General features: G+C 38.5%; 1 protein-coding gene across 5 annotated transcripts in view; it reads right to left on the minus strand.

The window, feature by feature from the left end:
• Positions 1-12,396, minus strand: part of Rps6ka6 (ribosomal protein S6 kinase A6) — a 112,577-nt gene extending 100,181 nt beyond the window's left edge. For 4 of the 5 annotated variants that reach the window (XM_004669599.3, XM_045140810.1, XM_045140811.1 and 1 more), the window contains exons 1-2: positions 12,272-12,396; positions 11,824-12,093 (exon numbers count right to left, since the gene is read on the minus strand). In XM_004669599.3, coding sequence (XP_004669656.1) covers positions 11,824-11,907 — 84 coding nt within the window. In that variant the 5' untranslated portion in view covers positions 11,908-12,093; positions 12,272-12,396. Of the gene's footprint in view, positions 1-6,935; positions 6,976-11,823; positions 12,094-12,271 lie in introns of all 5 variants that reach the window. The other variant, XM_045140812.1, reaches the window with a different exon arrangement.
• Between the last annotated feature and the right edge of the window lie 3,447 nt (positions 12,397-15,843).

Raw genomic sequence — 15,843 nt, forward strand, 5'->3', positions numbered from 1 at the left:
TGCAAATTAAAACAACTATGACATTCCACCTTACCACAATAAGGATAGCAAGCATCAAAAAATCAAATAAAAATAAATGCTGGCAAGGATGTGGAGAAGTAGGAACACTCATCCACTGTTGGTAGGAATGTAGGGTGGTACAACCAGTTTGGAAAGCAATATGGAGACTCCTGAAAAAGCTGACTATAGAGTTACCAACAGACCCAGTTATTCCCTTACTGGGTATCTACCCTAAAACCTTCAAACCACAGGCCAGAAAGATTTGCTCAGCCATGTTTGTAGCAGCTGAATTCGTAATAGCTAGAAGCTGGAATCAACCCAGATGTCCATCACTAGAAGAATGGATAACTAAGATGTGGTATATCTACACAATGGAATTCTATACCGCAGTAAGAAAAAATGACACAATGAAATGTGAGGAAAAATGGTTGAACCTGGAACAGATCATTCTCAGTGAACTTACCCAATAACAGAAAAAAAAAAAAAAAACTGCCACATAGTCTCACTCATCTACAGCACCTAACCTGAATCTACCCAAGATACCTTACACACCCAGCAAGCATCTCGTGGACTAGACACTAGGATGGATGGGGAGGGAGGGGAGGGCATCGAAGGGGTGGGAAACACAAATCTAGACCCAAATGGCAATGGTACCATAAAATTATACTTCCTAAAAGGCAGACCAAATGGCTGAACCTTCACCAGGGAACACCTGAACCACAAAACACAGGACAGAGTATGATGAAGGATATAAAATGTTTAGAATCAATCCATATATCATTATGTTTACAAAAGCACAAATAATTATACTAAGTTCCTACTGTTATACTGACCAGCTCTATACAGTCCAAAATGGAAGGTATTTGTCAATCTTAGGACATTTAAACTGATTTAGTGACAGTGGTTGTTATGCAGTAAAATTTGTTCATTCTGCTCTGATGAAATCAAAACTAATAAACTGAATGGTTTTGCACAAGACTAATGCATTCCCAAAGCCAAGCAAGGTATCTGTCATCTTGCCAGACTCATATGGGCTATAACATTCATGTTTGGAAAGTTTTCTTGCAAAGAATACATGTATTCTGTGTGGTATAAATTAATGCACATATATACAAGCCATCTGTCAACATACATAATTTTCTGTGTAGTAATTCTTCTAACCTTAATAAACTATAAAAGATAGTTAGTCTATATAATTTAATTATAATACTATAAAAATGTGAAATAAATTTAAATTGTCTACTGAGTTACTTATCATTGTAAAAGTATCTTACCTAGAACAGCTACATTTTTATTTTGTTAAAAACTTGATCACTTATGCCAAATATGCATTGCAGCTGTTTCTTTACTTGTCAAAATAATTATAAATACATCACTATCACATTTGCATATAAAAAGAGTATCTAAAAGCACAGCAAAGTAGTTACAATATAAAACAAACTTTTCCACTCAGTCACACTTCCTAAATGTCCTACAGTATATTCTTTGGTCACTTCAACAAAACTTTAAGAAGAAAGGGACAATAGAAAAAAATTAAAATAAACTAAGTTTCTTTAGGAAAAAGATGAGAATTAAGGAGATACTACAAAACTTTGGTTAAATCTTACCTGATAATTTTTTTCTGTTAGTACGTATTTCTATCAAAATATTAGCTGGAGGAAATAATGAAAGAATAAACTATAGGAAGTAGAAGCTGAGTTAACATGGAAAATAGCAGCTCAATGAACGAAGCACCATGCTCTTAAAGAAAGAATTGATGAGGGAAAGCCTTACTATAGGTATTCAGGTATTCTAGGAATAAAATGTTCAAAATTCAATATATGATGCTTAAAAATCATCATGTTTTAAAAAGCATGCACAGGTTATTATTTAAATTGGAAATGTGTTCAAAAACTTGGATTGAAGATATAAAACTGCTAAAACAATTTTTACTGAATACTTACAATTAGAAAATGTATTTTTTGTAATTTTTACATTGATTAGATTTACTGTTAATACTCTATGTAAGCTGCAAAGAAGTTAAGTAACTTTCCCAAGGTCATAAAGTAAATAAATCTAGGGAGCAGAATTCTTATTCAGGTGTCCCAGCCCATAGCACCTGCTAAAATCACTATGCTCTTCTTAGCTTCAAAAGATGCTGAAATGGATAGCTAACTTTTTATTTTTTCAATAAGAAACCATACATAAGTGACCAAATGATTTCTAAACAGGGCAAAGTCTTCAATGGAAAACAGATAGTCTTTTCAACAAATGGCCTTTGAAAACTAGATATCCATATGAAAATAGTTGACCCTAATCCCTATTTCTTACCATATATAAATTAGGTAAAATGCATCAAAGGCCCAAATAAGTCATGAAACTAAAAATATTTTAAGGCAAGAAGCAAAAATACAAACATACCCTTGGATTTGGGCATTTTTTTTCTTAGCAAGTAAAAATCATAAAAGAACCAGTTGATAAAATTTACTTTATTAAAACTAATCTCGGGCTGGAGAGATGGCTTAGCAGTTAGGCGCTTGCCTGTGAAGCCTAAGGATCCCGGACTGAGGCTCGATTCCCCAGGTCCCACATTAGCCAGATGCACAAGGGGGCACACGCATCTGGAGTTTGTTTGCAGTGGCTAGAGGCCCTGGCACGCCCATTCTCTCTCTCTCTCTCTCTCTCTCTCTCTCTCTCTCTCTCTCTCTATCTGCCTCTTTCTCTCTCTCTCTGTTGTTCTCAAATAAATAAAAACAAACAAAAAAAATTTTAATAAACTAATCTCTATTTTATAAAGAGAATGGAAATAAAGGTCACAGAAGGAAAAACATAAGTCAATATCTGATAAAGGAACTATATCCAGAACTCTTAAAAATGATTAATAGAGTCTGGGAACATGGTTCAGTGATTATGAGTACTTGCTACACATCAGGACCTACATTTTATCCCCAGAACCATATTAAAAGTTGGGCATAGCCGGGCGTGGTGGCGCATGCCTTTAATCCCAGCACTCGGGAGGCAGAGGTAGGAGGATCGCCAAGAGTTCAAGGCCATCCTGAGACTACATAGTGAATTCCAGGTCAGCCTGAGCCAGAGTGAGACCCTACCTCAAAAAAAAAAAAAAAAAGTTGGGCATGGCCACATACCTGTAACCCCAGTGTTTAGGAGCCAGTACAACTGGAAAAAGACAACTTTAGGCTGAGAAATAGGCCCTGTCTCAAGGATATAACATAGAAGAGCAATAGAGGAGGGTACCTGATCTTTCTCTGACCTCCACACACAGGCATACAGGTGAGAATATCTACACACACACACACACACACACACACACACACACACACACACACACACACAAATAAATCAATCTAAATATAGCAAAAATTTAGCTCAAAAATTGAGTAAGTTTCTAAGCTTCTTGCTAAGCATAAGGGCCTGAGGTAGCCTGGAAACCCCCCATTGGAGCTCAAATCTTCAGATACTTCATAAATAACTGTGCATAGCCATGCATACCTGTATACGAATACTGTAAAGGGGGGCAGGAACCAGCCTGGAGGAGGAAGCTCTATTATCAGTAAGAGACTGGCTCAAAAAAATGGGAACAAGTGGAAAAATGATACACTCAAAGTTCTGGTCTGGCTACCATGGCAGTGTCCCCCACCACAGGTGAGAGCATGGGGCCCTGTGAGGGCATATATACATACACAAAGCATACACAAAGCACACACACGCACACACACACACACACCCTCACACACTATACATACATGCACACAAGCAAAACTAAAGCAAATGTAAAATTAGCCTTTTTAAGACAATTCACCAGAGTAAATATATGAATAGCAAATAAGTGTATTAAAAATGCTTAGCAATATTTGTAATTAGGAAAATGCAAGTTCAAATCACAATTTGATTATCATTATACACCTACTAGAATGGCTAAAAATTTTGTTAATTTGATCTGACAATACTAAGTATTGGTATAAATTCATCCTTCCTGGAAGTTCCAAAGACCAAACTACCTCATAAGTATTCACCCAACCTAAATCAAATCAAAAGTTTTGCTCAAACCAAGATCAGCACACAATTTGTATAATGGCTTTATTTATAATTGCCACAAACTGGTAATAATCCTAAAGTCCTTTAAATAATTAATGTGTAAACCAATTATGTTAAAGCTACATAACAAAATACTGTTCAACAGTGGGGGAAACAAAAAAGTGATCCATGAAATATCATAGACAAGAAGCAAATGAAATCAAATCAATACTACTTACAGATCTGACACTGCTAAATGATCTTGTCTTTCCTGAAAATCCATATTTACTTCCTTTAAAAGGTTCTATATTTTATTTACACAATTGCCCTACATATGACCAACATAAATGTTTGATGAATGTGCCAAAAGGTCAAGAAATGTTCTCCTTTTGTAAAATACAGCATAAAATTAAATTTGAATTTCTATTGCAATCAGATATTCCAATACATACCTACATAATCGATATTTGGTTTTTTGTATGTGTTCATGTAGGTCTGGAGTGGAGTTGTTTCTGGCAGTATTCATTTATCACTGCAGCTACCCTGCCTGAACAGTCTTGAATGCAAAGGATTTTCATTAATTTAAACCCATAACTTAGTTCTTGAGTCTTGGCTATTCTCAATTGGTATAATTTCTTCATCACATATCCAAAATTGCTCTCATAAAACTACATTTTATGAATATCTAAAAATATATGTAGATTTTAAAATACAGATCTTAACCTTACTTTGTTCCAATTTTTTTTTCAAAAACTAGTTGAACATATCTATATGGGTCAATTTCTCAGTTCTCTATTTTGCTACATCCATGTACCTATCCTGCCACCAGCAACACAGTATTTTAGTTATGAGTTACATGGTAAACATTAGTATAATATAGTCACCCATTGCACTGTTATGGTTTGTATCTGAAATGTACCTCAGTGACTCCCTGTTTTTAATGCTGAGTTCATGTTTGGTAGTGCTATTTTGAGAGGCTGTAGAATCTTGAGAAGACAGAGCCTAGCTAGTAAGAGTCTATAGGAGGTGGACCTCTGAAGGTTATCCCTGCTCCTAGCTCCTGTATGGCACACTTTACTTACTAATCCATAGTTCCATAATTATATAAACAAAATGAAGTGGCGAGGGGAGTTCACTTCAAGATAAGCTTTGTCTCTATGGCTCCCCCTTGTCTTCTACTCCTGCCTACTCCCACTCTCATTCTTTGCTTCTTGGCAGCCACGAGGTAAGTCATTTAGTTCCACAAAGCCCTCCTGATCATGATGTATGGCCTTGTCACACTCTCACAACCATGAACTTAGCTGTTCTGACAGGCTTTCCTGGCTACAATGGATACCCTCTAAATGTGTCACAACAAATCAGTTCTCCATTAAGTTGTTTCTGTGAGGTATTTTTTCACAGCACAGCAGAACCTGACTGTAAATGGGATATTTGCTATTCAAAAAGGAGTCACTATTCCCTAACTTAGCCAATAATGATAATATAGTTTGGATCTGAAATATCCCTCAAAGGCTATGTGAAAAGTTTTGTTTACCCGGTGTTGGTGGTAATCAAAGGTGGTGTAAGATTTAGGAGGTAGGACCTAATTGGAGGAAGTAGGTCACTGGGGTGTGCACTTGAAGGTAAGCCTTGTCTGTGTCCACTCTTTTCCTCTTCCCCTTCACCTCTTTCTCTTGTTTTGTTCCTTGACAGCCATAAAGTAAGCAGTTTTCATCTACCATTCACTCCACACCACCTTTACTTGTCACAGGCCCACAATAATGGGACCATGTGATTATGAACTAAATCCCTAGAAACTGTGAGCCAAAGTATCTCTTTCAACCTTTTTATTTTCTCAGATGTTTTGTTGTAGCAATAGAAAACTAACACAACCTAGTTACTTGCCTCCACTACCTCAAATCAGCTAAAACATAAAATATTGTTTTTATTCATAGGAAAAGCAAAATAGTTAAAACTAAGCAGGAAGAAAATACAAAAAGGCTTTGCCATTTTCTTTGGTCTTAATCACATCTTAAAAACAACAGAATAAAATACAGAAACACACCTAATTCAAAGAACATTTATTTTTCTAATTGCTATCTTAGGCAGTGATGCTTTTTTTTTTCTTGTTGGTTAATGAGAACTACATGACTATCTTTTTACTCTGACACAGAGTTACAGTTTCTTTACAATGCTGTATGTCATAAAGATCTGGGAATGATACTAAGGATGCATTCAGAGCAGTTAAATGTGGATAGATATGAGAGCAACACTGGCACTGATTTTTTTTTTTAATTCCCAAGTTAATCTAATACACAGCCAGAGCTGAAAATAATATGCCCAAGGAAACTGAAGGCCAAGTTTACAAGTGAGCTGTATTTAAATGTATAGACCACAAAAATTTGCTTACCTGTGTTCTATTTTACTACCTACATGTATTCCCTACCCTTTCCATGCATTTCCTAATTTCCATGCCAGCAACTATTTAGAGTTTGTTGTTGGACTATATTTCCTAGAAAACATCTCAAATGCTCTGTGAAATAAAGCAAGTTATTAAGTAGCACTGTCTTTCACTCTTCTCTCCCCCTCTCCCCCTCTTCTCTCTATCTCCCTCTCACTCTCTTTCATACACAGATATAGCAGAAGCTAATTTAAATATAGGAGCAAAACAACTTACACTGAATACCTTCAGAACAATTCAAGAAACATCACTATTATCAGTAAAAGCCAGATTGATTTTTCAAAACTCTTTCCTGTCCAACTCTTTCCCCACATAAAGACAAGTGAATAGAAAATACACACACACACACACACACACACACACACACACACACACACACTGAACAAAAAACTATCAGCAAAACAGTAGATAATCCTTACAAATAACATAAGTGAATAAGCATTATATATGTCATATTTTGACAAAGTACTGAAAAGCTTACCTCAAAATTCCATGTGCTCACCAAATCTTCAGAACTGTTGCTAAACACAATGATAGCACCAGCCAAGAAAGCAATCAAAGGAAGAGAAAATATCTTGATTTCCTCCTCAAAATTATAGATGAGAAAGGCTATAAGTGAGGTATTTTTGAAATAATGTGGCCTAAGAAAGTAACTACACAAATGTAAGTTCCTATTATGGAACAGTAAGGTAATGATTAGTTTTCTTGGGGAACTAATCAAGGTAGGGAGGGACATATACAGAGGCCCTGCCCTAGAGGAACTGACCTGAATATTTCCAGACCAGACTGGTTTAAAGAAGGACTTGGAAAACTGGGAAGGTATCTGTGTGGAGGAGGTGTTTATTTCATATCAACCTGGTAAAGGCATACAAGAAATACAGAGGCCCCTTCTCTTTTTTTCTGTATCTCACAACATATTGTTATTCACTCTTTAACATGAATATTGATGAAATAATAATAATATCCCTAAAGTTCATTTAGAAAGCATGAATAATTTTCAGTGCAGCCTCCTTCAGTATTAAAATTTTTAAATGGTAACAAGCATGTCTATATATCTTTTAAGTATTTTCTGCTATTGTTTTGGACAACACTAGATAAGCAGTTAAATTTGTTTTTCTATCTACTTTTGCTGCAGATATATTTATCTATATTAGTCTATTCTCTAGCATGGACTTATATTAGCAGGCACACATCAGCTGCCTGCTAAACTGAATTAATTCCTACTTTCGGGCTCCTAATCTCAATTGTTTGCCTTCCTTCCTATTTCTCAAAGAGCAAATAAGTTACTAAACTCTACCAATTCTACTTATGCAAGGTCTCTCCCATCAGTCATCTGCATAGTCTTCAGTCCTACTTCAAAAAATCTCAGTACTACTTCCACTAGCACAATAGTTTCCTAGCTAATATTTCTCACCTTTAGTGCCTCCTCTTTCTCATTCCATCATCCACACTATCATCAGTTATTTTTCAAAGCACAAACATGATAGCACTTGTGTCCTAAAAAACTATCAGTGGCTCTTACTTCAAAATAAAATTGAACCTTTAAGCTGGCCTTAAAAGAGCCAAACAATCTGGGCCTAGATTTCACACATCCCCTCTCTCATCTCACACCACATTCATATACCTACACCATGGGTTTATATCCAGCAATATCATATCCCTCTTCCTAAAACTATGATTTTGCTTTTACTGTTCTCATCTACCTGACATATGCTCCTTTCATCACTCTGAAAATATTATCACTCTAAAATACTCTGATCAAAGTCAACCTCTGTCACAAGCCCTTTTCCTTAAACTATCATCACTATCACCTCATCCCCATTTTTGGTAAACTTGTGCCATTTATAATAATAACTTCTATATATTTCTGTCTTTTCAGCTGAACTTAAAACTGAGGGAAGAATGGAACTCTGCAGAGCATCTTCAGGCATATCACAACACTGCACTATATACTATGTTGCCTGTGCTCAGTACACACTTGAAGAATTAAATCAATTCCTATTATAAGATTTCCAAACAGAAAAAAAATGAACAAAATTGAATGTCAATGAAACACCTCATTAGCCACTTGCATTAATGAAACTCTCTTCTTATCTCACAAGTATCCCTAAATACAACCTCATATTTTATTTATTAAAGGAGGTGTTTAAAAACAAACTTCTCATTGTAGGAAAGGCTGGGGCTATGGCTATCTAAAGGGCAGTAATTCAGTGCTCTGTGCAAAAAAAGGGGGAATTATTATTTATTTGACAGCTACTATATGCAAGACACTTTGTTAAGTATATTAAATCTAGCAGTAATTTGCTTTAATAACAACTTTTGAAAATGGTTTTCTCCCATTTATAAATGGAAAAAAAAAACTGAGACTCAGGCTACACATCTACTATGAGGAAGAATACAGATTTATCTGTCTCCAAAGCTCATGATGTTTTTTTAACCCCTTTATTACTATAATGTCTCATTAAAAAGTAATTAAAACTTGCAATTTTTCCTAATCTGAAATATAGTTACTGTCCTGGTTAAAATGTTTACATCTGTACCTTTAAATCCAAACTACTTTATCAATAAGCTAACTTCCTTAAACAAAAATCCTATTTTTCAGTAAATAAAAGTACCAGAAATTTAGTTCAATATTATATAGATAATTTTAAAACACAGTATCTATTCCCACATAAGGAAGAAAGCACCAAAAAACAAACAACTAAGTACCCGTTGATAGTACTAATTTATGGTACTAAATCAAGCTGTTCTTTATGACCCTTGCCTATGAATGACCAATAGCCATCCTGTCTCAAATAACACCTCTTCCCTGATCCTGAAAGAATCCAGGCAGGAACTAAAATTGTGGCCCCTTAAAAGGTGATGCTATTTGAAGTTCCCATTTCCAGCAGATATCCCTGCAAAGCTCTCACAACCCAAGCATCTTGCTAACCTTATTTCCCTGCTTCCAAAACTCTTTCCCGGGAGCCAATGAATCCCGTGTTTCCCTTTTCCAGGCCTATTCTTTTCCTTTCATATTAGTCCTTAATTAACACCTGAGACATTTTACAACAGGAAATGTTCAAACAATAGTTAGTATCTTCATTTTTACATCTTGCTATTGTTCATTGGTCTAAAAATGTAATTGCCCATAAGTGTTTCTTGTGGAAAAACTTGTTAACAGTCTCATGCAACCAATTTATACCCTTGTGAATGATAATTTAAAGGCAACCGTCCACACCCAAGACAGGAAAAAAAAAAATACTGAAAAAGATTCCAAAATACATAGGAGGGTCTATAGTCTTTAAAATCTGCCAGTGTTAACATACTGAAATTATTTCCTTTGACATTAAAGTTACCAGATTCTTATATTTTCTTTAAGGATGTCAGCAAATACAAAAGAAAAAAAAAAAAAAAAACCTTTGTGTAAAAGCTATCACAGTTGAGGTTTATAAAGTTCATACTCACAGTTAGCACTTCTAAAGCCAACATCAAAAGATGTAATTGAAATGAATATAAATTCTAGAAAGTTAAGCTGCTTTCTCATCAACGGAATATTATTAAAATAAACAAAGGTTCTTCTAGGTACTAAATGGGTCTACTGAAATGTAGTATTAAATTTTCGCCCTGAATATTTTGTCATTGGCAGGGTTAAATTTAACCAACAATGAATGTTTTAGACAAAGAAAGCAGAAATACTATCTTCACCACTTTACCTTCACCTTTTGATTTACTTCATAGGGATTAACAATTTCCACTTGAGTATTTTTCCAAACTGCTGAGGCAGAGAGACCCATTGTTAAATCTCTACAATACCTAAAACATACTGCAAATAAAAAACCATGCGTGATCATTACAATTTAAAAAAATACTACATTCTACGTTAACAAAAACAGTGTGTAAACATGTGAAAAGATCCCTACTTCCCACCTCATCTTTATATCAAAGCATTAATCATTTACACATATACTAAATGCCGCTAAAGTCAATATATTGCAGACATGAGTGAAATTTTTTCTTCCCTTAGTCTTGCTAGAAAATTTGCAAAACAGCATTGTCCTGTTTTAAGAAATTAACTCCTTTTTTAATTTATCCCATTCTTCAGAGATGGAGACTATAAAAACACTTTGCAATTCATTAGCTTAAGACTAAAAAACCCTTCATAAAAGTATAAGGGACACAGCGTTGGGGTATTTCTCAATTTATTTCCACTCTATTTTTATTTGTACGTTTCTCTGACCTGCCATCTAACATTACTTTAGATGAAAAATGTTAACGGGAAAACGGACAAGAAAAAAAGATGATTTCATCATACAATAGTCCAAAGTGTATTTTTAAAGATGGAATAATACTTGAAGACAAAGTTTCACCCTTGAGATGTCCAGAATCCTGTTTTACCTGAAAATATCCTGTCATGAATCAAATAGGCATTCAGCAACTATCTTAGTGGGTGTATGGTGGCCTCTACTGGAGTACTGTGCTGTCTACTGACCCGAAAATCATCCAACTTTACAACTTTAGGAGCATTTTTTCTACTGAAGTAGGGTCCGCCTTTTGTAGCAAACAACAAAGCACCTGTGCACATCAAAGCGCTCAAGGACCAGGTGCTCAAAACCCAACAGCACGGTTTTAGAAGCAAGAAGAGCGGGAACCAAACTATTTTGCCTGAACCTATCTGAGCCTTACTAAAATTGATCTAAGAAAAGCTGGGGATACTTTGCCTCTGGGGCCGACCAACGAGGAGGGGACAGCGACTGAGGAAAACTGAGGAGTCCAAGAAAAAATAAATAAATAAAAGCGGCCGAGTAAGGGACCTGAGAAGGGGCAGCTAAATATCACCTGGAGGTAGATAAACCTGGCCGCCCCTTCATCTCCATGAGCTGGGAAGAAGAAAGAAAATAACAGGCTACAAAGAAACGAGAATGCTATTACCAAGGAGCCCTTGTTTCTCTGGGTGAATGTCCCCAGAGTTACTTAAGTCACCTTGGTGTGTTTAGGTCGCCCAGGGTTTAAAATGCTCTGGAGTTCAAGCACCAGCCCTGGTGGGCTAAGGGTGCCCCGAAAGATTGCGGGCGAGCAAGCCCAGAGCGGCGGAGAAAGGAGGAAGCGCGGAGTCGGGCTCAGCGCCCTGCACGTCACCCAGTCCCGCTTTAGGCTGGAAAGTGAAGAAACTTAGTCACAACAACTCCAGTGCGGCCGCGCCGCGGGAGCTCCGAGGCCCAGCCCGAGTGGCACGCGGGAGCCCGCCCGCCCGCCAGCCCGACCCGCCCTCAGCCCAGCGCGAGCCCCATGGGGACAGCGCGGGCTCCCGCCGCTCTGGCTTCCCGCTCGCCCTCCCGTCCCTGGCCAGGATCCCGCTCTGGCCCCGCCAGCTCTCCCCGCACACTGACCTCTCCGCCGTTCGCGCCACCGCCGCTGCCGAACACCTCCATTTCTTGGTCCCAGGGCTCCTCCTGGGGAGTGAACGGTAACATCGCCCCTTCAGGAGCACTCGAGCAGAAGCTGCCAACCTCCAGCGCGGCCGTGCATCCCGTCAGTGGAACTAGCCCGCCGCTCCCGCGGTCGCTGTCTCTGCCGCCACCGCTGTGACCCACAGCTCCGCCTTCAGTAACCAAAGGGTCCCTCGCAGGCTGGGAGCAAAGGGTCTCCGCCGCCGGCCGCTGTACCCATAGAAAACACAACTCTGTGCAGCCGCTCCCAGAGCCGCCACTCGTATCCCGCTCGCAACCACCACGCCGGCCGCTCCGCGGTGGCTGCCTCCCCCTCCCGCCCGCGCCGCTACCTCGTTCCCTTGGCCCCCTCCCCGCTCCGTCAATATGGCGGCAGCCGCTGCATTACCTGTGCAGCGCCTGGAACCCCCAACGGCGGCGGCACAGCGGCGTCACCCGAACGTCAATGGAGATTCCCCAGCCTCGGGTGAAGGGAGTGGGAAAGAGGGGCGGGGTGGATGGGGAGAACCGCGTGGTGGGGGGGGGAAGGAGGGGAGGGGGGCGAGCTGGGAGGGGGAGGCGGGTGAAGAGTAGTAAAACCCACTGCTAGCGCCGGGTAAACCTGCCCGCTGCACGGAGCATGCGCGGCTCTCTTCACACATGCTCAGCAGGCCTTCTAAAGACTACTGTGCAGCCTGACTGGCGGGAGGATTCCCAAAAAGGGTACCAGAGTTGGGGGGCCCTGCGTTGCGCTTAAGGAGTTAGGACTCCTGGAGAGCCGCTTGTGGGGCTCAGGAGGAAAAAAAAAAAAAAAAAAAAAAACAACTCAGGTGTCCTCTAGTGAGCCACGCCTATTTCGGTCCTTAGTGACAAATACTAGGGCGGGGATTTTAGTCCTATATGTTAGCCACTTTGAAGCTGCTGACAGGATAAATGAAGTAAAAAAAAAAATGTGTATCTGTACTCCCTCATCCTCTCCACCTCACGTCTACTTGTCTCGAGATGTTGGTATGCCTTCCTTCACCACCAACATCCCCCTCACACACAAACCACTTACAGAACTCTCTTAATGGCAACAAACGAAGGGTGCCAGATGCGAACTCCTTCCCATTCCCCGTTCTGACCTATAGTTACAAGAACAAATTTCTGTCTTCCTCACATTAAACCTTACAGTAGCTTTGCTTTTCCAAACTGCACACTATCCTTGGCTCTGAAGATGTAACGAAGATAAATTCATTTCAGTCTCACAGCGAGGATGATCAAAACTCTCATCAAAGTGTTCTTCAGTACTCAAAGTCAAGGAAGAAAAATAAAGTTATTCTACCTTTTGATTTTTTTTTGATTTTTTTTTTTTTTTTTTTTTTTTTTTTTGGTTTTTAGAGGTAGGGTCTCACTCTAACCCAGGCTGACCTGGAATTAACTCTGTAGTCTCAGGGTGGCCTCGAACTCACAGCAATCCTCCTACCTCTGCCTCCCGAGTGCTGGGATTAAAGGTGTGCGCCACCACGCCCGGCTCCTACCTTCTGATACTTTGTAAAGACTCTAACAACTCTGACAGTAGCTAAACTACTTCAGTATCTTGTCAAGATTTCTAACATTCTGGGTAACACACACACAATCTAGAGCTGTCGTGCTGTGCTAATAAAGAACACTAAACTATGCCTTCCATTTAATTCGCCATCTGGTGTCCAGCGCTAAGGAAAGGGTCACGGAGGTTGGCAGTGAATTCTAAGAAGAATTAGAAGTAGGACCTTTCTATTACTCTTTTTTAAATCAAGGCGAAAATAAGCTTTAAATACATGGTCCTGCAAAAGGGAAAGTTTTAAAAATGAGAGCATAAGCCTACATATACTTTGAAAATATATGTGTGTGCATTTATGTATGTAAGTTTATGTGTTGCTAAACTGACTGTTCTTAATGAATTTCAACCCTTTTGAGTTGGAATTTCATTCAATTATTGCTTAATTAGAGGCTTAGTTCCTGGACTGTCCTTCATCTCTTCCAAATTACCCATTTTCCTTCTTCTAATGGATTTCTCCCATCAACAATAATATACTACTACTAAATTCAACTTGCCTGATTATTTTCTAGTATTGGATGTGGTTCATGAGTCAGTTTTCTTTAAATATATTCTTCACTTGGCCTCCAGAGCAAAACAGTGTTCATTTTCCTCCTGCCATCACTGGCATTTTCTTCCTTACCTCATTTACTGGCTCATCCCTCATCTCTCTAAGCTCTGAGCACTGAGGCTTCAGTTTGTAGGTACTGATATCTCTCCCAACTTTCTGGTTTTCCATATAGCAGCAAGACGCATGATTTAAGTTGTATCTTTATGCTGAGGATGTCCAAATGTATATTCTATTGCAAGATTTCTTAGAGTCAAATTTTGCAGATGTAACTGCTTATTCAGAATCTCTACTTAGATATCTAATGTTTTTCAAATCCATTCTATTATTCAAGGCTTGAGAGGTGGCTCAGTGGATAAAGCTCTTGCCACACAAGCATGTGGGTTTAAGTTCAGATCCCCAGAAACTATGTAAATGCTGGGTGGGTGTGGTGACTTACCACAGGAGGGAGAAACGGGATCTCTGGAGAAAGCTGTTTAGCTGTTAGAGCTGGCTAGTTATGCTAGACAAATGAATGAACTCTAAGTTCCAGAGAGACATCTTGCCTCAGTAAATAAAGTGAAGAGAGAATAGAGGAAAATATCTAGCATCAACTTCTGGTCTTCACACATACATGGACACACATGTGCATCCACACACATGTGAACACACATATATATCACATACAAAAAAATTTAAAATTATCAAAATATTTGGCCCATTCAAAACTAAAATCTTGATTTAAATTCAACCAATCTGCTCCTTCCAGATCTCTGGGCAAATTAGTGACCTCCACTATCCACCTAGTTTGCTGCTCATATCTCATTTCAGAGCATCTTTCCATGACTATGCTGTCTAAAAAACACCTTCCCCAGAACTATCTAGTCACACCCTGCTGTTTCTTCATAACACCAATGGAAATGCATATTTTTATTTTCCTTAGCATCTAGCATAATTTTTGAAATATAATAGATCCTAGTAAATGCTTTCTGAATATCCTTTATCATTATTTTGCTTTTGATAAATAAACTTTATCATCTATGTTAAGAAGCATCCTCAGGGCTGGAGAGATGGCTTAGCGGTTAAGCACTTGCCTGTAAAGCCTAAGGAGCCCAGTTCGAGGCTCAATTCCCCAGGACCCAAGTTAGCCAGATACACAAGGGCACGCACGCATCTGGAGTTCGTTTGCAGTGGCTGGAAGCCCTGGTGTGTCCATTCTCTCTGTCTCTCTCTCTCTCTGCCTCTTTCTCTCTGTCTGTTGCTCTCAAATAAATAAATAAAATAAACAAAAAAAAATTTTTAAAGAAGCATCCTCAGAATGATTACATATTGCTTTGGTTCATAAAATTTAACCTAGGAGCTGGAGATATAGTGGGAAGTGAATATTTATAACACCAAAAAATAAATAAAATTTAAGTTTCATATGTGCTTGTTCATTCAAAATTATTTCACATATAGCTATGCATATATGTCTCCCTTCTTAAAAAATAATTTAAAGGCTAGAGAGATGGGTCAGTGGCTAAGATACATGCCTGCAAAGCCTAAGGATCCCACATAAAGTCAGATGTACAAGGTGGCACATATATCTGGAGTTTGAAATAGCTACAGGCCCTTGCATACCCATAATCTCCCTCCCTCCCTCCTGCTCTCTGCTTCTCTTTCTCTCTATATGTCAAAGAAAAAATAAAATATTTTTAAAAATTATTTAAACCCTTCCTCAACTCTACAGTTTTACTATACTGCTGTTTCTCATAACTTTAAATGAATTAAAACTTTTTGTTTTACTTTATCTCAAGTGTTTCTAAATGTCTCTTCTGACCTTCTTGTAATTGGCTCAAGTCAACTCTTTGAATATTTTCTTGAACTGGCAATATAC

Source organism: Jaculus jaculus, chromosome X, assembly GCF_020740685.1.
Source record: "Jaculus jaculus isolate mJacJac1 chromosome X, mJacJac1.mat.Y.cur, whole genome shotgun sequence".
In the NCBI taxonomy this organism is placed as follows: Eukaryota; Metazoa; Chordata; class Mammalia; order Rodentia; family Dipodidae; genus Jaculus; species Jaculus jaculus.